General features: G+C 53.8%; 1 protein-coding gene across 4 annotated transcripts in view; it reads left to right on the top strand.

The window, feature by feature from the left end:
* The window catches only part of NKAIN1 (sodium/potassium transporting ATPase interacting 1), a 49,379-nt gene extending 30,096 nt beyond the window's left edge, over positions 1 to 19,283 (top strand). For 2 of the 4 annotated variants that reach the window (XM_054691833.1, XM_037498874.2), the window contains exons 2-7: positions 14,220 to 14,357; positions 15,712 to 15,792; positions 16,975 to 17,172; positions 18,208 to 18,268; positions 18,865 to 18,946; positions 19,094 to 19,283. In XM_054691833.1, the coding sequence (XP_054547808.1) occupies positions 14,220 to 14,357; positions 15,712 to 15,792; positions 16,975 to 17,172; positions 18,208 to 18,268; positions 18,865 to 18,946; positions 19,094 to 19,103 (570 nt within the window). In that variant the 3' untranslated portion in view covers positions 19,104 to 19,283. Of the gene's footprint in view, positions 1 to 13,798; positions 13,903 to 14,219; positions 14,358 to 15,711; positions 15,793 to 16,958; positions 17,173 to 18,207; positions 18,269 to 18,864; positions 18,947 to 19,093 lie in introns of those variants that run through there. The other 2 variants (XM_037498873.2, XM_054691834.1) reach the window with 2 other exon arrangements.
* The last annotated feature ends 2,803 nt before the right edge of the window (positions 19,284 to 22,086 follow it).

Genomic DNA, 22,086 nt, shown 5'->3' with positions numbered 1-22,086 from the left:
TTTGAAGGGAGCCTATCACCAGTGGGCCTACGGGGAGGGTTGGATCCACCAGGAGGTAGCCGGTCTCGGCAGTGAGGGAGTTAGGCCACAGTGGCAATGCTTTGGGGACCCAGCAGCCATTCTTTTTTATTTATACAAGCACTGGGTACAGTCAGAAGCACAGGAGGGTGAGAGAATTCACCAGAGCCAGGGCAGGGAACAGAACAGGCAGACTGACGAAGTACACTGCTGAGGGGAACAGTGGACGCTGCAGGAGAGGTCTGTCGCACCATGTGGGACCCTCGCTGGCGGCCAGGGATGGAACCAGTGCTGCAGAGGCTGTGGGCAGCTTCGCAGGCCAGCGCTCAACCGCTGCACCACCAGGGGAGGCCCCCAGCAGCCATTTTTGAACCAGAAATGCTAATGGGGACACATGAGGTGGTGAACAGGCTTTGGAGCCCACAGGGCTGTGTTTGAATCCTGCCTCTGCCATGAACCTGCCTGTGTCTGGCACTATCCACCCTGAGCTTCAGTTTCCACAGATGGAAAGTGACGGCTCACAAGAGACAGGAGTAAATGAGATGGACATAGAGCAGCATGTTAAGGGCGGGCTCAGTGCAAGTCCCTGGGGAAGTCCTCGTCCTCTCTGGTTGCCTGTAACTCTGGCACTTCAAGTCGGGTCTCTGTGCCCAGTGTAGGCCTGGGGCAGGCAGTGCTCATGTGTGTTTGGTGAGTCAATGAGGGGAGCAAGGGTTCAGACTGGCTAGGCAGTTGGACTGGTTGGAGTGGGGGTGCACTGCCTGGCCTCAGAGGGGCCTGCATGTAGGATAGCTGTCCTCTCTCCTTCAGAACATGAGTCCTCTGAGGCTGTGGGGATCCAGACCCGGAGTCTGGCCTATGGACAACAGTCATCACAACTAGCGTGGCTTCACCTGGCTCCAGGCCAGCTCTGCACATAGTCCTTCATTTAGCCCTCACCACAACCCCCTGAGATCGCTACTATTACCAAGATCCCCATTTTACAGATGGAGACATTCAAAGCACAGAGAGGTTCAGTGATTTGGTGAAGATCACTTAGCTCATAAGTGTTAAAGGTAGGAGTCAAAGGCCACACTTTGACCACTACAATATACAGCTTCTCCAGAGAGCAAGCAGCAAGAATCTGACCTTGGTGTTTGAAACCAAGGAGTCGATAAATTATCCTAATGACAGATGTAGGCACGGCACTCTACAATTTAAATAGTACATTATTGCTTCCAAATAGTATATAATTGCTTCCATGGATGTGGTCTTATTTGATTCTCCAGTTTCTTTGTAAAGAAGACCAGACATCGTCTCCTTTTTTTGCCAGTGAGAAATAAGATCCAGAGAGGGAAAGTGACTCATCCAATCCATACTAATTTTATTGAGCACTTACTATATGCAAAGTCCTTTAATCACATCACCTCACTTCCCATTCTACAGATGAGGAAACAGGCTCCAGCAAATTACTTTCCCAGATGCTACAGCTTGTAAGTGAAAGTTGGGACCCCATCCCAAGTCTTGCTGGTAACTGCTGGGCCCTGACCTCCATCCCATGCCAGCCAGATGTTAAATGCAGGTTGTTTTTGTCAACCTTCTGGTTTCCCCTTTCCTCCCTCACCCCCATTGTTATAGTCACTCTTGAAATTCTCAGTGCCTTCTTAATTAATTCTTCCTAAGTGCCTGATCCATTAAGGAGCTCTCTGTCACAAGTTTTGGCTTAATTATATGGTGTTGTTCATTGTACTTAATGGGGGAATCTGATTAATCACCTCTTTATTTATCCAAATGTCCATTTGTCTGCAGCCAGCATCTCCTGGGAGAGCATGTTTTATGCTGGGTTTTCATCACTTGATTGTCTTCTCCTACAACTGTGTCTGAAATGCTCCTCTTTGTGGGGTCCTCTCTTCTTAGACCTTTGCTGCCCACTCCAGGGCCTGCTAGGGGGCCTCGGCCTCTGGGGGATGGGACTGAAGAGCCTCTACCAGCCTACACATGGGAACGCGGGCAGACGTAGGGTGGACACTGCAAGAAGGTCAGAGTCCTAGGAGGGGTACTCCAGCTTGGAGAGATGGATTCTGGGCCTTTCTTCAACCTTCCAGGCAAGACCTAACATCTCCCTCTGCTCACTCCCTCCAGCCCCTCCTCCTCACCCAGCAAGAAAGCATCATGCCAAAGCTCCCTGCTTCCACGTTCCCCTGCTCAAATCTTTCCTGGCTCCTCACCTGCCTCCCCACCTGGCCACCCCCCACCCCCACCTTATCCTTCCAGAGCTGCTCAAGGCACCCAAGCTCTCCCACATCTGGGATGACCAGCCTGTTTCAGTTTGCCCAGAACTTTGGGGTTTTATCCCATAAGGTGCTGAACCCCGAGAAACCCCACAGTCCCAGGCAAAGCAGGATGATCAGTTGTTCTGCCTGTAACTCGGGGATATTTTTTGCTCATGCCCATTGGTCCCCTACTGATTTGTCTTTCTTTTCTTTTCTTTAAAAGTATTCCTCCCCAGTGTGAAAACCTTACAGAAATGTCTCTGGTTGACTCTTAAGACCCCTCATAATCCCACTCTCCAGAGTTAATAGTTTGGTGATTTTTTGTTTTCACTTCTGGACAAAACTAAGATCACACCAAGTGGCTGTGCAGCCCCCTGCCCACACCCATGTCGCCGCCTTTCCGCAGCCGTGGTGGTGGCTGCGTGGCTCCGTTGTGTGGAGGTGCAGCACTGACTGTCCGCCTGGGACAGCCAGCATTCCAGGGCTTCCTCGTCAGCCCCTCAAGACCAGATTCAGTGTGACCTCCTCTCTAAACCCTACCCTGCCCTCCGGGTGGCCTCCGGTTTTGTTCTCCTTAATGTCATTATTTTAATGATCATAGTTAGTGCTTTAATATGTTGGCCTTGGCACACATTATCTCATTACATGTTCACAGCTCCAGGAAATGTGGAACTGTTATCCCCATTTTATAGATGGGAGACTGAGGCTCACATGGAGATAAACCCAGGCTGATTCCAGAGCACACCTTTGTCCCCTTACCCAAAACTGCCTCTCCTCTTTACCCCAATATGCACCAGAGTTGGTGGTACTGGGGGCCGGGGGGCAGTCAGAGCCAGGTCAGATGGCCTCTGCTCCCCAACAATGTACCAGCACAGAGGCAAAGCCCAAAGGAAGTGATATTGTTGAAAGACCAAAACTGGTAGCCTCTAGCTTCTAATCTACTTCCAGAACCCAGAAATTAGGGTGGAGGAAAGGCCCAGTAGGAGACCCACGGCATGACACCCCAAGATCCAGGGGTCTCCTGTAAGCTTTTCAGAACCCACAGAGGGGCCCGCCCCAAAGGCAGGGGCTTAGAGGAAGTGAGGGCAAGGCCTGAACTTGGGAATGAATCTAGAAGACCCCTTGGTCCTCTTGACGACACTGCTGTGTAATAAGCATCCTTGGTCCTGTTCTGGGAGAAGGAGGCTGAGTCACAGAGAGCCACTGGCCCGAAGGCCCTTCCCTGCACCGCTCATACCATCTCCCTCTGTGGCACTGTGGGTTTGGACCAGATGGTGGATGAGGAATAGGCCCCACGAGATGGAGGGACCCTTTGATTTTAGACTGACCTTGTTATCACCCTGGGCTGCAGGGCCAGGGTTTATGCAAATTGATGTAGATATATGCTAATTAGACCACTGCCAGACTGTTGGTTCTCATGGAACTGCCAGCCCAGAGGTATATGGAATAGATCTGCCCAGAAGGGGCCTGAGGAGCCCCCTAGCTGGGGATGGGTCAGCAGGCACTGAGAGGAGGGGATGGAGTTGCCATGGAGACACAGGCCAAGCCTCAGCACTGCCTCCTGACTAGACCAGCTCTGGCTGGATCAGCCCACTGAGACAGCCCCAGCTCCCTCACAGCTCCAAGCAAGGTCTCTCTCAGGGCTAATTACGGGGAAGGTAGTAACCAGCTGCTGCCTGGCTCCCCCAGCCCAGCTGAGGTGGAGGGCTGGGCCTAGCTGGAGGGTGTGATGGCAGATGGCAGTCTGGGGACTTGGGGGTCTAGGGAGCAGGACTGAGGGGAAGATTACCTCTTGAAGGCAGGAGGCACTCTCAAGCAGGGCCGTGAGGGCTGAGGTCCCAAGTGCCAGGCACGCACATATACCCTCACGGGGAAGGGTTTGGTCCTCAACAGACCAATGGAAGCCTCAGCGTCTCTGTGGGCCCCTGGGCCAGCCCCTCACCGCTCTGGTCTCAGTTTCCTCATCTGTCAATGGGGTCAGATTAAGAGATAGGGTGTGGGTCCGAGGCTAACGCAGCAGAAGCTCAAAAAGTGATTCTACCGTGCGGAGGAGGCCTGTTGAGAGATTAGTTCTGTCTTCTGTCAGGAAAGAGCTGCCCCACTCCCATGCCACCTACCTCTGGGTTGGGGCGGACGTTCCTGGCATTGCACTGAGGAGGGAAGGCAGGACTGTCATTGCGGGAGCACAGGAACTGATTCTCTGTAGTCACCACTGAGATCTCAGCACTTGGTACACAAAAGGTACACACTTGACAAGTGCTTGTCAGATGAATGAGTGAACACAGATGTGAGTGCCGGCACAGTGTCTGACCCTCCAAGGAGAAGAGTCTGTGTTAGCTGATTCATGGGAGGCCTTCGGTCCAGGCAGCTTTGCCCCCACCCACCTGCGCTCCATCCCTCCATGCCCTTCGGTCTTTGGAGAGATGTGTGGTGTGTGGGCAGAGCAGTGAGTGTGGAGACAAGGACCCGGGTCTTAACTCGGCCACCTCCTGACTTCAGGAGACCTAGGTGACCACTCTGAACCTCCTCTGTAAAAGGGGGGACCTTCATATCAAGGTGGCAGCACCAGGGCTGTGGGAGAGGGCACCCTCAGCTGGCAGCCCCAGAGGAGGAATGGTGATGGGTCTGGATAGAGTTGGGCTGGTGGAAGCAGACGCTGGGCAGGCTTACCAGGCTGACGAAACCAGCTCCTGGGGGTCAAGGACCATTAGGCCCATAGCAGAAGTCACCGGATGCAAAGCCAGACCCCCCCCCCAACAGTTTGGCAAGCCACAGGGAAGCCAACCTGGTAGTGGTTTGGGGTGCAAAGCACACCCCCCTCCCCGCCCACCGTGCAGATGAGGAAGCTGTGGTCAGAGGAGACTTGCCCAGGGCTGAGCACGTGCCTGTCACCACAGGCGAGACGGCTGCTCTTTCCCAGAGTCTATGAATCAACATTTCAGAACATTTTTTTTCCTGGATTTTTAAAAAAAATAGAGCTTTGTGGTAAAATATTTCAGAAATACACAAGTGTGTGTATTTAAAAGCAAATCCCCGCCGTGTTCCATTCTCTAGAGAAAACTCCTCAGACCCATTTGTTGTGTGTTTTCCTGGTTTTTGATTCTGCATTTACAGTCACACATTTCAAGGGTGTTTTTTGGCTTTTTTTTAGATTTTCTTTTTTTATACAAATGGAATCATATTGTTTGCAGCTTGGTTTGGTTATTTTCTTTTTTTTTTTTTCTTTTCTTTCTTTTTCTTTTTCTGCTTAACAGTGATGGGCTTGGCCATTTTCCAGTGGGATCCAGGTTGAGACAGAGAAAGGCAGAAGGGCTGCGGGAACCCGGGAAAAGAGGGGGGCAGTGTATGAGAGAGAGATGGGCAGGTAGTCAGGAAGGAGGCCCCACAGGTCACTGCACACAGTGGGTGGGGAACCTGATAGAGAAGCCCCCATCTCAGCCTCATGATCACTGAAGCAAGAGATGCATCAGCTTGGAATATCATGCTAGCCCAGGGCCTAACACATAGTAGGTGCTCAAGAGGCATTTGCCCAGTCAAGTCCCTACTAGGCCCATCTTCCCTGCTGAAGACTGCTGGTTTCTGGGAACAAACTTTGTCATCTCTCGTTGGGTGTTTACTTCACCTCATGGCATTGCCCCCGGTGGGCAAGGTGCAGGGTTCAGGACGAGTGAGGAGACCCTTCCCTTGGACAAGTCACTGCCTCTATCTGCTGTCAGCTTGCTCCCCTCTCTAATGAGGGGCTTAGACGCTCAGATCTCCGGAGGTCCTCCCAGCTCTGCCATCTGTGGCTTCAGCCCACTCCCTCATTTCACGGATGAGAGGCTGAGTCGAGTTTAATTTTGTCAGCTGCCTTAGAAATCCATTGGGAAAAGGGGGGTTTGAGTCTGGGGCTGCAGCAAAGACTTGTCATATGCTGAGCACCAATTGTGTACCAGATGCCAGGCTGAGAGTTTTCCATGTGCCGTCTGAATCCACAGGACATTTTCCTTGTGAAAAGAGACCCAGAGAAGGGGAGTAACTTGCCCAAGGTCACACAGTGAGTCAAGAGCCAGGCTGAGGGTGGAGCTCAGGTCTGCCTGACCCCAAAAGGGAAACTCTCCCCATCTCAGGCCTCTGTGAACTAAAGACATGACTATGAAAGAGAATCTGGCTGGACCAAACCATTTTCCAGAAACTTCACACCCCCACCCCGCCCTTTTCCCTCCCCAGACACCCTGACTTCTGTGTCTCTGGCCTGTGGTGACGTGGCTGGACTTTTGGTCAGGAAAGTAGTTGACTTGCAGAATTGACTGGCAAGGGTTTGGGCACAGGAGGCTTCTGATGGGTTCTATTGCCCCGAGCCCAACCCCCGACCCATCCCCACCCCACCCCCACCTGGGGTTGGGCTCCGGGGTTGGCGTCTAGACAGACAAGAGCATCCTACTGAGAATAGAGGCAGCCCTGACTCGGGGCTGAAGGTTCCCATAGCAACTGCATCCCCCTCAGCTGGCAGCTACCCGATAAATAAATAATCAGAGGTGGGGGTGGGGAGCTAAGGGCAGGGGGAGGGGCAGCAGGGTTGCCTCCTGGAGGTTTCACTCTGGAAAGGAGAGGAGCGCCCTGGGTGAAGTAGGCCGTGGGACCGGGGACTGTATGCCAGGTGAGAGAATAAGGCGGATGCAGAAAGTGGCCAGGTAAGAGGACATTCAGGTCAGTCAGGACCTGATGACTGTGGCCGCGGACATAGAGGTGAGGGAGGAGAGACCAGCCCCTAAAGACTAGCTTTCTAGCTCACAGCAGGACACGTGGGGCCCAAACACCGGAAATGGGCCTGGTTTGGTTTGTACGAAGTACACGGCGAGCCGTCCCATGGGCAGCTGAAACCTGACAGGTAGCGCCTGAAGCTTGGGTGACAAGTGGAGCATGAAGCAGGGCGGGGTCCCCAGGTGTTTGAGTGTTGGGGGCTGGCTGCTCAGGAGGATGAGCTGCTTTGGCACTGGAAGCAGCCAGGGAGGCTGGAGCACGAGGATACCTTTGAGTGCCTGCTGTGTGCCAGTGCAAGCACAGCAGCGATCCCTGCTCTCGTGGGGTTCCCTCTCCTGCAGGAGACAGACCGTGAATAAAGAGGGAGACTATGTTAACTCATGATAAGTGCCGTAGAAAGAAATACATAGCAACAGGGGAGGCAGGGAGTTCTGCGGTGGAATTTAATTTTAAATGATACTCCTTACAACCATGTGAGAGAGGTATTATGAATCATACACATTTGTGGGTGACAAAAACTGAGAGGTGGATAAAAACCAATCCAGGCTCTTCCCCTAGCGACTGGACCACCCTACCTCTGGGTCATGGGACAAAAGGCAGAGAAAATGTTGCCAGCAGGACAGAGGATGGTTGCCATGAGCTAAGAGATATGAGAGCACTTTGATGGGTTTGGTGACATGGAGGGGGCTAGTGACCCCAGTGAGAATAGTTTCTGTGACTGAGCAGAAAGCCCAAATAGTAACGGGCGGCGGAGCGAGGCACAAGGACATGGGGGTGTAGAGACCTTGAAACAGTGGGGAAGAAAAAGCATAGAGGCAGAGAAGGCGTTAGCTGGGGGATGGAGACTTTGTTTTTCTCATGAGAGTCTTGAGCGTGTTTAAAGTCCATGGAAAGGGCCGGGGCAGTGGGAGAGGATGCGTCAAGGAGAGAGGAAGGAGGATGGGGGTGTGGGCCCCGGGAAGGCAGGGAGAGGCTGGGGTTCAGAGTGCAGGAGCAGGCAGTGGGTAGGAGGAGGGACAGCGCCTCAAATGTAGCAGGCAGGGCTGCTGGCTGAGCCAGGAGGCCTGAGGCCAGGGAAACGATCTGAGTAGGGGAGAGAGTTGTGGGACAGTGTCGGGAGCCTCTTGAAGCTGATGGTCCCGGGTCGCAGGGGCCCCGGCCTGCCCGCAGAGTGGCCGTCTGCAGCTTGGCAGGCGCTGAGAGAACTACTAACTGGGTGTGTCAGGTGTGGGCTGTACCTCCAGGTCTGCGAAGGCAGAGGAGCATGTTGACGTGAAGGGTGGTGGGTCCCACCAGGCTGAGTTGGGATGTGAAGAGCTGGACTGGGAGAGAAGTGAGGTGGGGCGAGGAGCAGCCTCAATGAGCCGGGCTGACCCTCCTGAAGGGTGTTGGAGAGCAAGCCCGGTGTCCGGAGAGGGGCTGTCGAGAGGGTGACTGGAGACAGGGCAGATACAGGCCATGACACTCCGAATGGTGGTCAGGGATGAGGAGTAGAGGGAGAGGACGTGGGTGAGGTGTTTGAGAGACTGAGAAGCTGGGGTTCCCCACAGATAGTGACTCGGGGATCATGCTTGTTTTCACAGAAGGGGCAAGACTGGAGGCCAGTGGAAGACAAGGCAGTGATATAAGAGGGTAGGTTGCCCATAGGGGCCCCCCAAGGGATACCAGCTCAGCCGAGGAATACAGGAGAAGAGAAAGAGATCATCCCTGGGTGTCTGTAAGGAGCAGGGGGCCCCTCAGGGAAGGAGCTGCTACATTTGAGATGCTGTCTCTTCTCCTAGCCAGTGGCTCCTCCTTGCTGGGGTGGGGGCTGGGTCAGGGAGCAGCAGGGGAGCCTTGTAGACAAGGTACCAAGGCCTCATGCACAGACATGTGGGACCAGCAGATCCAGGCAGGGCGGCAGGGCTCAGGGGACTTGTTCTCATCTGTCACTCTGGGACTGCGGTCAGGGGGTCTCGTCCTGCTTGTTTGGGGTCCTATGTGGCTGGGGAGTTGGCAGGCCCAGAGGCCATCGCCATTAACCCCAAGCTTTCTGGCCCCACTGATGACAGTGACTTGACAGCTCTTGTGCTTTAGGAAAAGCCCTTGACAGGGTCCCAGCCTCCCTGAGCCAGGGACCAAGAGGGAGGTGGCATCTCTTGCTGCAGGAGCTGCTGTTCTGGCCCACTTAGGAGAGAGACTCAGCGGCTGGCCTCAGCTGGCTTGCAGCCTGAGCAGATAAAAATATCCCCAAAGTCCTTTGTTCCCCCCGCCCCGTCATGTACACTTGAACTTTTTGCAAAGGCAAAAAGATTACTGCTGTCTCCACGCAATTCTTCCCATCAAAGTAGAAAAGACACCAAGGCCAGTTATAGATTACAACCCCCAGAGCCCTCAGATTATTCTTTCTAAGCTGGAGCAATCAGATGGGGAGATGGTCCTCCTGTTTTTGTTCTTGTCTTTATTTGTTAATTAGCTACCTGTCACTGCTGTGCAAGCAGAAGTTCTGAGATTTTTGACTTGGTTTCCCAATAAAAAGTAGTAACTAGGGGCCTCCCTGGTGACGCAAGGGATTAAGACGCTGCAATCTATGAAGCTATTCACAGCCACTGCAGCACCAGTTTGATCCCCCACAAGGGAGCTACACACATGGCGCAGCAGACCTCTCCTGTCTTGTCCGCTGCTCCCCTCAGCAGTGCATTTCAGTCAGTCTGCCTGTTCTGCTCCCCACTCTGTCTCTGGTGAATCCTCTCACCCACTCCATACCTCCGGCCTGTATCCCAGTTCTTGTATAAATAAATAAATAAATCTTTTTTAAAAAAGTAGTAACTAGAACCAAGATTGTTTATGAGACACACAACCTCATTTTTAAATAAGTACATGTGTGTATGTGTGTGTGTATATATATATATATATGATGTATGTATATTTAAATCTATGCAGGTGGGGAGTTGGCGCCACAGCAGGACAACCACTGGCGGGAGGGAGAGCATCATCTGGGGGCCTGGTTAGCCTGACCACACTGGCTCACTGCTGATTTCCCGCCCGCTGCCTCTGTCCACTCTGACTTGCCAAAGGCCAGGGCCACGACTCACTCACTTCTGCATCCCAATGGCAGCACAGCGCCTGACACAGACTAAACCCTCTGTGTACAAATGAATGATGGCCCCGGATGATGAGGGCATGTCAGGTGTTGGCTGGATAGATAGGTATGGACAGGGTAGATGAATGAGCGAGGGAGTGAGTATTGTCTGTGAGGCTAGAGCAATGTCTGAAAGGGACAAGAAAGCCTGTCCTCCATATTCAGTTCTCTCCCCTTTGTTTTTTTTTAAAGATTTATTTTTATTTATGCATACAAGAGCTGGGGTACAGGCCAGAGGTGTTGGGGGTGAGAGGATTCACCAGAGACAGAGTGGGGAACAGAACAGGCAGACTGACTGAAATACACTGCTGAGGGTGTTATAGGGCAGCCCCGATATTGAGCGGGTTCCTGGCTGTGGGTCCTCACCCGCGCGCTTAAAAAGGACTTATGAATACTCCACTGCAGGCACACACAAAAGGTTAATAAAAGGTTTATTTACAAGGGAAAAGGAAAATGTACAACTCAGGGAGAAAACAGGGAAATAAAGTCTTTAATGCGTCCTACCCGATCCGCCGACCTGGAAACCCAAAGGCACTCTCAGAGCTGGCCGGACGCTGCGAGCTGGCGGAGAGTCAAAATGGGGGACCCCTCCAAAGCCCACGTGTCTGGCTTTATACCAACCTGACTGCTTAACCCCACCCTCAGGTCCCAGCCACCTTCCCTTGGGTGGTGATGGGATTTGGAGTTCCCAGTGTCTTTGGCTTTGGCCTGGGGTGGGGGTGGAGTCCACAAAGCCTGTATGGAATTAGCTTTAGGACAGCCTTTTCCCCCTAACAAGGGGAGCAGCGGGTGAGACAGGAGAAGTCTGCTGCACCATGTGGGTTGCTCCCTGGCCGGCTGGGGATTGAACTTGTGCTGCAGAGGCTGTAAATTGCTTCATAGTGTGGTGCTTAACCCCCTGTGCCTCCAGGGAGGCCCCAGTTCTCTCCCCTTTGGGCCAGTCGGGAGGTCTTCCTAGGAAAGGAGGGGGTGCTGAGGAGGACTTTGAAGGCCATGGAGGACCTGGCTGTCAGGAAGGAGAAACGAAGGTGGTATTCAACTGTGGTTTCAGCCACTGCCGGGGCAAGAGCTGACCTGGAGTAAAGGGTTGAGCCAGACCCTAGCAGGCCTTCAATACCAAACAAGGAAACTTTGACTATAAGGTCTTCTGATTAACCACCACTTATTACAACTAATTGTCTGTGATCTTCATATCCTTGCAATCACCTCTCAAGGGAGGAATTATCTTCCCTATTTATAGTTGAAAATAGGCCCAGAGAGGGAAAGTAACTTGCCCTCAGTTACACAGCAGAGCTGCCCTTTGAGCCTGAGTTGTAGTGACTCCAGAGCTTGTTCGGTTACTATCCTGCTGCTCACTCCATCGATCCAAAGTCCCCGAGAGCGCAGGGGTTTTGAGCAAGAGCCAGGGTTGGTGTGGAGATGCTATTGTGGGTGGGCACATCCTCTCTCACTGCACTGTGAGCGTGGGCGACTGTCCTAGCCTTCTCCTTTGTCCTTCATTATAATCTTGTGAGGACCTTGTGCCAGCAGAGTCCAGGCATCAAACCACCAGGGCGGGCAGAGGCAGAGTGGAAAGGAGAATGAAAGTGGAAGAGGAGTTTTGGGGAGAGGGAGCAGCGTGGAGCATTTTCCCCCAAGGCTGGCAAGCCAGTGGGGTCAAAACCAGAAGGGCCTTTTAGAAATCATTTAGTCCAGGGCCTCCCCGGTGGCGCAGCGGTTGAGCACTGGGTTGCGAAGCTGCCTGCAGCCTCTGCAGCGCCGGTTCGATCCCTGGCTGCTCCCCGGCCGCCGGCGAGGGTCCCACATGGCGCGCAGACCTCTCCTGCCGCCCGCTGCTCCCCTCAGCAGTGTACTTCGGTCCTTCTGCCTGCGCTGCTCCCTGCTCTGGCTCTGGTGAATTCCCTCACCCTCCCGTGCTTCTGACTGTACCCAGTGTTTGTATAAAATAAATAAATAAATCTTTACAAAAAAGAAAAGAAATCATTTAGTCCAGTGGCCTCGGAGACCTCAGAGAGGAGTCCGAAATCCAGAGGGGAAGGTGACCACCCAAGGTCACCCAGGAGTCAGTGTTAGACGCTCATCAGAACTCACACCTCTTAACTCCCAGGCCAGTACCAGCTGTGGAAGGTGGCGTATTGGTGCCAAGGTGGGACAGGTGGCAAAGAAAGGTGGAATGGCTGCCTGACTCTGCCACCAACCTGCTGTGTGACCTTGGGCAAGTCATTTCCCCTCTCTGAGCCTTAAGATCCCTTTCTTCAAAATGAGATCATGATCTTAGCTCTGCCTTTCTGCCAAAACAGAAAGTATCCAGTGAGAGAAGAACTTGGAGCACTCTTTACAACCCGCAGAGCCCTGGGAGGGGGTCACCAACAAGAGGCAGGCTGGTGCCAGGTGGGTGGGCGCCAGAGCTGGGCTTGCAGCTTCCTGGGTCTCTGCCCAAGCTTTGCCATCTGTGTGGTAGCATCAGTTCCACCTCCTCCTGTCTCCCTGCCAGGGAAAAAACTTCTGGGATCTTCTCAGTCTATCAGAATCCCCCTCTCTCTCCCCAGCCAGACTCTGCCTCCTTTTATTTTAGTCAGCACTCCTGGAAGCAAGTGACAGAAATCCCAAGCATAAGGAAGGAGAATGCATTCTAGGCACGGCCAGATCCTCAGGCCTCTAAGCCACATCAGCAGGACCTCCACTGACTTGCCTCTCCCACGTCCCCCACTCCATCCCTGAGCTTAGCCTTCTTCCTCAGGCAGGCTGTCCCCACCAGGGGTGAAGACAGCCAGGAGCAGCCTCCAGAGCGGACACCACACCCATCAGATAGCAGGGCAGATAGAGAGCAACTCTGTCCTCATTGTTCAGAAAACAGCCAGGCGACTCTCAGGACGGGGCACGGCTGAGTGCCCACCTCTGAACAGATCCCCATGGGTTGGTTACTGGTTAGACCTGGATCCAGAATCCACTTGGAAGTTAAGAATAGGCTCAGCCCTGCCCCAGCCTAATGGGCTGAGTATCCCGGAGGTGGTTTCCAAAACAAGGAGATGGATTCTGTCACCAGAAGAAGGAGACTGGACAGTAACTCTAGGTCTCGGGGCGCCTCTGCGCCTGCTTGTAGCTGAGATGAGCCCCGGCTGCTGGACAGGGAGTGCTGACTGAGGTCTTTACCGGTTGGCGCGTGTTGCATAACAAATCACTCCTACACCTCCGGGTTTCAAACAACCACTTCAGTTAGCTAAGGATTCTGTGCATCAGCCGGGAGATTCTTCTGGTCTCACCCACGTGTCCGGCCAGCTGGCGGGTTGACTAGCATCTGGGAGCGCCGTCGGCCTGGCTCAGGGTCTGCTGGTCGCCTGGCAGTGGCTGGGCCCCCTCAGCTCTCCACGTGGCCCCTCATCCGCCAGCTGGTCCGCGGTTCTCTCACAAGGCGGCCAGCAGGGGCGAGAGGGCCTGTTCCAGAGAACACGCGCTCCCAGCCTTCACCTGCACCGGCTCCCAGAGTCGCTCACGTGACCGGGCTCAGCCCTAGCGTGGGAGAGCCGCCGGAGAGCATGGACATTCTGGCGTGTTGTCATCTACTGCAGCTCCGGGCGTGGCGGGGCCGGGGGAGTGGAAAAGGTCCTTTAGTCTGTGGCCCACGGATCCCACTGACCAGGGCGTCCTCCAGGGAGGGGTCTTAGAGAGACACAACTCCAGCCCAAGGGCTTCCCTGACCCCTCCACAGCGATGTTCCAGTCTTCGGTCAGGGCTGGGGTTGCTGCCTGGATCCCGGGACCGTCGACTGTGAGTGCCACGTGGGAAGGCGCGGGTGCCAGTGGGAGGCCCTCTGGGTGTTCTGAACCCCAGCTCCCATTGTCCTTCAGCCCACCCCAAAGGGATGATCAGGGCTTAGTCCCTCTCTCGCCCCCACAGCCCCCACAGATTTGCCACCGCTTCCCAGATTCCCTTGGGCACTACAGAGCTGGGATGACTCAGACTGGTGCACAATAGGCCTTGGTGCCTCATCGCCACGGTAACTGGTGTCACCTGTCCCGTCAGGCCAAGCAGGAGTCCGTGTCCCTTTGGCGGTGACGGTGGCTTCGGCCTGCTCTTTCCCACAGGTGGCTGCGCTGCAGCGGCAGATCTTTGACTTCCTGGGCTACCAGTGGGCTCCTATTCTCGCCAACTTCCTGCACATCATGGCCGTCATCCTGGGCATCTTTGGCACCGTCCAGTACCGCTCCCGGTACCTCATTCTGGTATGGCTCTGATATTCTCGGGCCCTCCCCAAGCCTACCCCCCTCCAGCCACCACTGCCCCCTTATCAGGCACCCAGATCCCCAGTTCTGTCTTGGCTTCCACCCAGCTGGAGGTATGGATGCCCGAATCCCAGTGCATCTTTGCTCAGTGGAGACAGAGTTGGTATTTTTCCTAAAGAACTTCCTAGGGAAAAACCAAAATATTAACAAGATCAATCGTTTAGTGAATGCCTACCATGTGCCAGGCATCATGCTAAGCATTTCACTGCTTTATCTTTATAACAGCCCTGCGAGCTCTATCTCACCAGCTCTACTTTCCAGATGGGGAAGTGAGGCTCTGAAAGGTTACAGGACTTCCTAAGGTCACACAGCTAAGAAAGGGCACAGCCAGGATCAGGCATGAGATCCAGAGTGAAGGCTCCTGCCATATCACCACACGCCACCTCCCTCCAGGAGCCTGTGCAGGGGAGGGGTGGCCTTCCTTTCTCTGGCTGCTTCCAGAAGCTTGGCTCTTGCCCCTTGATGTTCAAAGAGAGTATCTGTATACAGAGTGGCTAGCATGGCTTTGAGGTCAGTGCCTCCGCTGTGCCAGTCCCAAAAGAAGATTCTGTCCCCAGTGCCTCTGTCTGCTTCCTCTTTCCAAGCCCTGGTCCTTGGTGGTTTCTTTTAAACTCCTGTTTTCAGCTCATCTCGCTCTTGTCCCCTGCTCTTCCTCAGTGACCCATTCACATGCCTTGAGGGAAAATGCATTTCAGTGGATTTACTATACAAATGCTTGATGCTTAAAGTAGCAGTGACACGCTATGTCATGCTACCACCAGAGCCCACTCATACTCATTGCAGGGCTTCTCCCCACCTCCTGCAGGCTCAGCCCCCAGAAGCGCCCCCAAAGCTCTCCCACCTGACATCACAACCCTTCTCTCCAGCTCCCAGGGAAGCACCAGGCACCACTGTGAACAGCACTGCCTGCCCCTGGTGGCAACCACTGGAATTGCCGGCATAGGACCCGCTAGCTCTCAGCTGGGGTAGGTCTCTGTCTGGGGGCTGTTTTTCTGCAGAGTGGACAGCATGAGCTACCACAGGACTTGGACTTGCCCTGCTCTTGCTAGCTGTGTGACCTTGGAAAACTTCAACCTCTCTCCAGGAATTAAATTAGTTATCTCTGAATAGAGGAAATGCCTTCCCTGCAGGGCTGTTATAAGGACTCAATGGATGTAAAAATGATTTGAGGACCATAAAATGCTCTCTGAGTGAGGTATTGCAGTTATTTCTCCAGCAAAGATATCCTCACCCCCCGAGCTTTGTCTCCGTCCACACGCCCAGGGCCCCCTGACCTCTCCTCTGCTTTCCCCAGTATGCAGCCTGGCTGGTGCTCTGGGTTGGCTGGAATGCCTTTATCATCTGCTTCTACCTGGAGGTTGGACAGCTGTCCCAGGTAAGTCTCAGGCCTGGCAGTGCTGGGGACAGAGCCTGAACACCCCCCGCCGCCAAGGGCTCCTAGTGGGCCATGGGCCTGGGCACCATTTCAAAGAAACTTCCCTCTAGGCCCCCAAATAATCTGTGTTCCCCACCCCTCAGGCCCATGCTTTTGTTTCTGGTCTCCTCTGTGCCTCTCAGAAACAAATAATGAGGAGACATGGCTGAAGGGCAGTCTGATGAAGAGGGGTGGGGTCCTAGTTGATCATAAAGCACCTCCCAGACTCCAGGCGGTCAGAGCAAAGGAGGATGCAAAGGCTGAGCATTCTACCCTCCTTGGACCACAGACATTTGAGCCTAGTTCTGATTGATAGTTTTCAGAAGGGAAGGGCTAGTTAAGAGTTTATTCTGGGGAAATTGAATGTGCCAGGTCACATGGAGAACTGTGGCAGAAAATGGGTGTATTGAAACTTGAAGAAGTATTTAACTTGCAGGCCCAGAGGGCACAACTTCTATTTTTAGATATAAAAGAGGAACAATTTAAGAATGAGAGCATTGACTTTGTAGTCCAGTGACTTTGAGTCCCAGCTCTAACATTGCCTAGCTGTGTGACCCTGGGCAAGTGGCTTACCCTCCCTGAGCATCTTGTCAGTGCAGATGATAGCAACCCAACTTATGTGATTGCTGAAGGGATGAAATGAGATGACACATCCCAGTGCTTGGCACTTGGCCAGCACAGAGTAAATATTTAACTGGCTGCATGACTGAATGAACTGATGAACATACAGATGCACACTATGGGGAGAAACTTCTGGTCTGGGTCAGTCTCCATTTCAAATGGGGAGACCAAGGACTAAGGGTGTGCCTAGGGTCACACACAGAAAGCAGTGGGAGGCTGAAGGGGCCGTGAACGGGCCTGTATTGAGGATTTCATCAATGGCTGGAAAATTGGACCTGGTCACTAAAATTCTGGGGCTCCTGTGGATCAGCTGATAAAAGAATGAAGCCTGCGTGGTCATCAAGCACCACCTAGTGGCCAAATATAGAATTGCAGCTACAGACTCCAGGCCTTTCACAAGTGGAGTCTGGAGAGCAGGCTGCTGCCACAGTCCGGGTGTGACTTAGGCCTTCTATATAGTCTCCTGGGGCCTGGGGAGGAACCTTCCCCCCAGCTCAGTATCCCAGGCCCCCCCGCCCCCAGGACCGGGACTTCATCATGACTTTCAACACATCCCTGCACCGCTCCTGGTGGATGGAGAATGGGCCGGGCTGCCTGGTGACACCTGTCCTGAACTCCCGCCTGGCCCTGGAGGACCACCATGTCATCTCTGTTACTGGCTGCCTGCTTGACTACCCCTATATTGAAGCACTCAGCAGTGCCCTGCAAATCTTCCTGGCTGTGAGTACGCTTTGTTCTGCCCCCCGCTCCCCCCCACACACACACATTCTCAGAGGTGGAGTCTACCCCAACTCCTTCATGTAGCCATAGTTAAGAAAGGACAGACTTAGGTCTTCCAACCTACCTCTGCTTCTGCCTGGCTCTTGCATTTCTTGTACCCCCTCCCTTTACCCCTGCCTCAACCCCTATTCAGTGAGTGAGCTGGTTTCTTTTTTTTTTAAGATAGATTTATTTATTTGTTTGTTTGTTTGTTTATACAAGCACTGGGTACAGTCAGAAAGCACAGGAGGGTGAGAGAACTCCCAGAGCCAGAGCAGGGAACAGAACAGGCAGACTGACGAAATACACTGCTGAGGGGAGCAGCGGGCACAGCAGGAGAGATCTGTTGCGCCATGTGGGACCCTCGCCAGCGGCTGGGGATCGAACCAGCGCTGCTATGGCTGCTGGCAGCTTTGCAGCCCAGCGCTCAACCCCTGCGCCACCAGGGGAGGCCCCAGTGAGCAGGTTTAATGAATAGGATCAGGTATAAGATCCCAAACCTGGGTTTAAATTTCTAATTAACCTGTTGGGTGACCTTGGACAAGTTACTTGCCTTCTCCAGGCTGATTTCCTTATCCACAAAAAGGAATGACAATACGAGTCTCAACAGAGTTGTGAGAATAAAATGAGAATGACTCCAAGACAGCAACAGCTCCCATTCCTAGAGGGCTGGCCCTGCCCTGGGCACTTTACACACAAAGCCACACAATCTGTTTTCCTTTCAACAAGTTGGTGAGGTATTACCCTGGTCTATCTGGGGAAACTGAGGCTCTAAGAAGTAAAATAATTACTTGCTCAGAGTCACACCCCCAGAAGGGAGAATGGAACAAGCTATATTCGAGTTAAAGGGACAGTCATTTAACTCCAACTTGTTGTGGGTTTGCTTTCATCTTAGCACACCCCTACCCTCCAGTGGTGTGGGCAGGGCCAGCAGTGGGTGGGGGGAGAAAGAGCTCTCTCCTTGCTTCCCTGACTTCCTTGCCCCTTCCACCGCAGCTCTTTGGCTTCGTGTTCGCCTGCTACGTGAGCAAAGTGTTCCTGGAAGAGGAGGACAGCTGTGAGTGAGAGCCCCTAGGGAAGGGAACGCCTGGGCATACCACCCCGCACCTTCAGCACCCTGGACAAGGCCTAGGGGGGGTGGGGAGGGGGGCGAAAGTCCCTCTTGAGGGAAAGAAGAGGCACAAGGGATGGGCAGGGGAGGTTCTTTGTAACCAGCCCATTCTAGGCTGAGGGCCTGACATCCGGGTGCCCAATCTAAGGCCCAGCACCCCCCCACCTGCCCCTCTTAAGCCCAGCCCTTAGAAGGGGCTCCCCCACCCTTCCAGAATTGGTTATTCCCAGTCTCACCCCACAAAGGTCTTGCTTCCTTAGGTGATTCAACCCGGTCCCCTAGAGCCTTCTCCCTTAAAGGACTGCTTCCCACCCCCACCCCAACTCCCACCTCCCAAATTCTCTGTCCTCTGAGGAACTTGACCCCGTCCTGCCGAGCTAGTACCGGCCTCCTTAGGTACATCCCTGAGCGACCCGCAGCAGAGCCCACCCCTAGGTCCTGCACAAGGGCAGGCTTCTCGGATTCTTCCCTTTCGGACCCAGCCTCCAGCAGCCCAACCCCACAGGCGCGTCCTTAACCTTGTGTCACGTCCCCTTCCACAGTTGATTTCATCGGTGGCTTTGACTCCTACGGATACCAGGCGCCCCAGAAGACGTCGCATTTACAACTGCAGCCTCTATACACGTGGGTCCTGGCGTGGAGCGGGTGGCGTGGAGGGACCAAGGCATCAGTGTAGTGGAAAGAAGGGGAGGGAGTGTTGGGAAGGCAGCCCGTTCTCACAGCCCCAATACTTTGAGATCCACTTCCCTAGCCTGCCTTTGTTTCTTGCAGGTCCGGGTAGCTTCTGCCCCGCGCCCACCCCTGCAGACTTGGTGGCTGGACTGACAGCGCTGCAGCCAACTCTGGCGAAAATGGGCAGGCGCGCCCTCTGGCGGCTCCCGGGCCGACTGCAGGCTGCACTAGCTGGATCTGGGTCTGCTGCCCTCTTGGACTTGGTGGCCCTTTGCAGCACGGACTTAAGGGGTGGGGCAGGGCGGGGCGGGGGAGGGGGATCGTGGGGTTTGTATTTTTTTTTATCTCAGCCCTGGCCTGTTCTGGGGCCTCCCTCCTTTCTCCAGCCTCTCCCTTTCATTCTTCACCCAGCATCCTGTTCCCTGTCCAGAGAGATATGGCAGGATGGACAGACAACCCATGCATACCCCAGTCCTGGGGAAAGATGCCAGCAAACTAGGGTCAGGAGTGCTGGGTTCTACTCACTGCTCCGTCACTGACTCTCTGACATCCTTGAGGCCCTCTCTGGACCTCAGTTTCCCCATCTCCATTAAAGCAATCCCTTAGCAGGTGGTATTCTTTCTAGCCCTTGTCAATTCCATGGGCTAGACTGCAGGATGAGACTCATTCTGCAGCCATGGAAACTGAGATCCAGAGACATGAAGCGATTGCTGGAGACCACAGCCTTGGCTCCAGGTGACCACAGTCCTCGGGCAGCATCCTTCCTGTAGTTTCAGACTCCAGAAGCCAGCACTGCTCTCTGGGTTCCATCCCCGCCTGAACTCTCTAGCACCCATGCGCTCGACACCACACTCACATCACAGCCACCACTTGCCAGCGCCTCTCTTAAAGCAATATAATCAATATGCTCTTATTGGGAACTGGATGGACAGAGCCCTGAATCCAGCCTGACCCACAGGGCAGCCTCCCTAAACTCACCCTTTGTCCACCCTTGGTAAACTGTTCATGCTCTCTCCAATAAAAGGGGGCCACAACTCAGTTGCCTCACCACCTCCTAGGTCCCTGAGAACCTAGGGTCTGCTGCACCCGTGGTCCCCTCTCAGCAACCCCACCAATACCGATGGTTCCACCCACCTCATCAGCTGGAAAAGCTGTGGTTCTAGAGCGGAAGAGGGCCGGTCACTCATGTTCCAGATCACCAGCGCTTATGACCTCTCCAGTGTCCAGGAGCCATTTCCAACAAGCCCAGGAGCTGTTCGGAAAAGGCAGCATTGGCAGGATGGCCCTTGGGCTGTGGAGCACAGCACCCTTCCTTGAGAGCGAGTAGAGTTGACAGCTCATTCTCCCACCTCCCTCCACATTCACAGGACTCCTGGGTCCTGCACCAGCTGGCGCAGCCGAGCGCAGGAGGATCAGACTTCAGCTTCCTGGTCTGTGAAGCAGGAGTGGTCCTGGGTTTGGAAGAAGGATGGGAGGCTCGGGGGAGCTAGAGAGAAGTGCAGGGGTTGGCACACCTGCCGTCCATGCTGGCCACTGCATTCTTTGCTCTCTACCCTGTCCTCTAGCTTCCCTGATGTCCGGGGCCAAAATATCTCAAGCTAGGACTCTGCCCCACCATCCCATCTGCAGAGCTGTACCGAGGAGCCAGCTCCAGGAGCCCCTGTGGCCACCACGGGCACCATCATCCTAGACGGTCAGTGGGTGGGTACAGCTCAAGGGGGACAGTTCCCTTCAGGCCAAATCCTACCTCCAGCCCTCTTCTTCCATTCCCAGCCAGCGGTCATCTCACCCCTACCCCCTTTCTACTCAACGGGTTTAGCCACTGGTGCTTTGAAGCCTTTTGTTTTTATAAGATGGTTTTTGCAAGGGGATCAAGTTCTCTTCTCACTGGGCCCTTGCAAGGCAGGGAGTGTTCCCCTGGCTTCTGTGCAGGTGGGTTGATTAAAGATGGTGTTTTCTTCTCTAGCCTCCTAGCCTCCTGCCCGTGAGTCAGCTTGATCTTCCTAGGGCGAAGTCCCTGCCTGAGCGTGGACACGGGTGGGAGTCGATGTCACTGTCATCATCAGACATTCCTGGCACACTAGCCTGTGGCTCTGGCTGATTGTGTAGTTTTGGGCAACTTTCCCTTTCCTTGTCCATAAAATGCAGAAGTGGGGCTAAATCAGTGGGTCCACAAGCCTGGGAGAGTTTTGGTTTCTCTTTCTGACAGTGTGTGCTTGTTAACTTTATGCTTCCAAATATGCCTTACACCTTGGCTCTGCCCTCTTCCAAGTCAGGAAGAGGCAGCTCCTAGCCGGGGATGAGCTGGCAGACTACACTTTAGACACAGATGCCCGTGTCCCACCAGGACCCCAGATCCTTTTCTGGCAACACAGCCAGGAGCTGTGTTTTGAATTTTTTTGATTGTACTTATTTTGTGACTAGTTAACATGTCCATATGGTACAGCATTCAGAAAGTTCTAGGTGGCTGTGTACTTTTAACCTATTCATCTCTTTCTAAAGAGTCATTTCTTTTTAAAACTACGTAAAAACTTCTCCCTTTTCACAGAAATAGCCCCATTTTCTGCCCACTCCCTGCCTCTTTCCCATAACTCCGTATCTTGGAAATCTTCCCCCAGTGACACATGCAGAGCTGCCACCTGTTCTTCCACAGCGATTGGGTAGAATTGGAATTCTCGTTGTGATCCCCAGGTGATCGTGATGCTGCTGGGGCTGAGAGCTGCCCATGGGTGCCCCAGGTCCACTATGCAAACGTCTGTGGGTCGTGCCTGATTGTGGGGTCCAGAGGGAAATGTCACAGGCACTGCCTCCAGGATGTTCCTGCCTAGTGGGGAGCAGGCAGAAGAGTGAATGCTGATGGCAGGTGGTAGAGGCTGAGGACAGTGAGAAAGGCGATTGTTAATAAGAATTCAAAAGAAAGAAGCGATCAAGTGCCCTGGACAGGGGCAGCGAGGGCAAAGGAGTCGGGGGTGGAGTGCAGATCCCATGGTATCTGGGATCAGAAGGGTGACTGCTAGTTTGGAGGGAGTTTGACTGGAGAATGTATTCATTTCCTATTGCTGTCATAACAAGTGACCACAACTTTAGTGTCT

The sequence above is a fragment of the Talpa occidentalis genome, unplaced genomic scaffold (assembly GCF_014898055.3).
Source record: "Talpa occidentalis isolate TD23 unplaced genomic scaffold, MPIMG_talOcc4v2.1 talOcc4.9, whole genome shotgun sequence".
NCBI lineage: Eukaryota > Metazoa > Chordata > Mammalia > Eulipotyphla > Talpidae > Talpa > Talpa occidentalis.
This window is presented reverse-complemented; position numbering and strand designations above follow the sequence as displayed.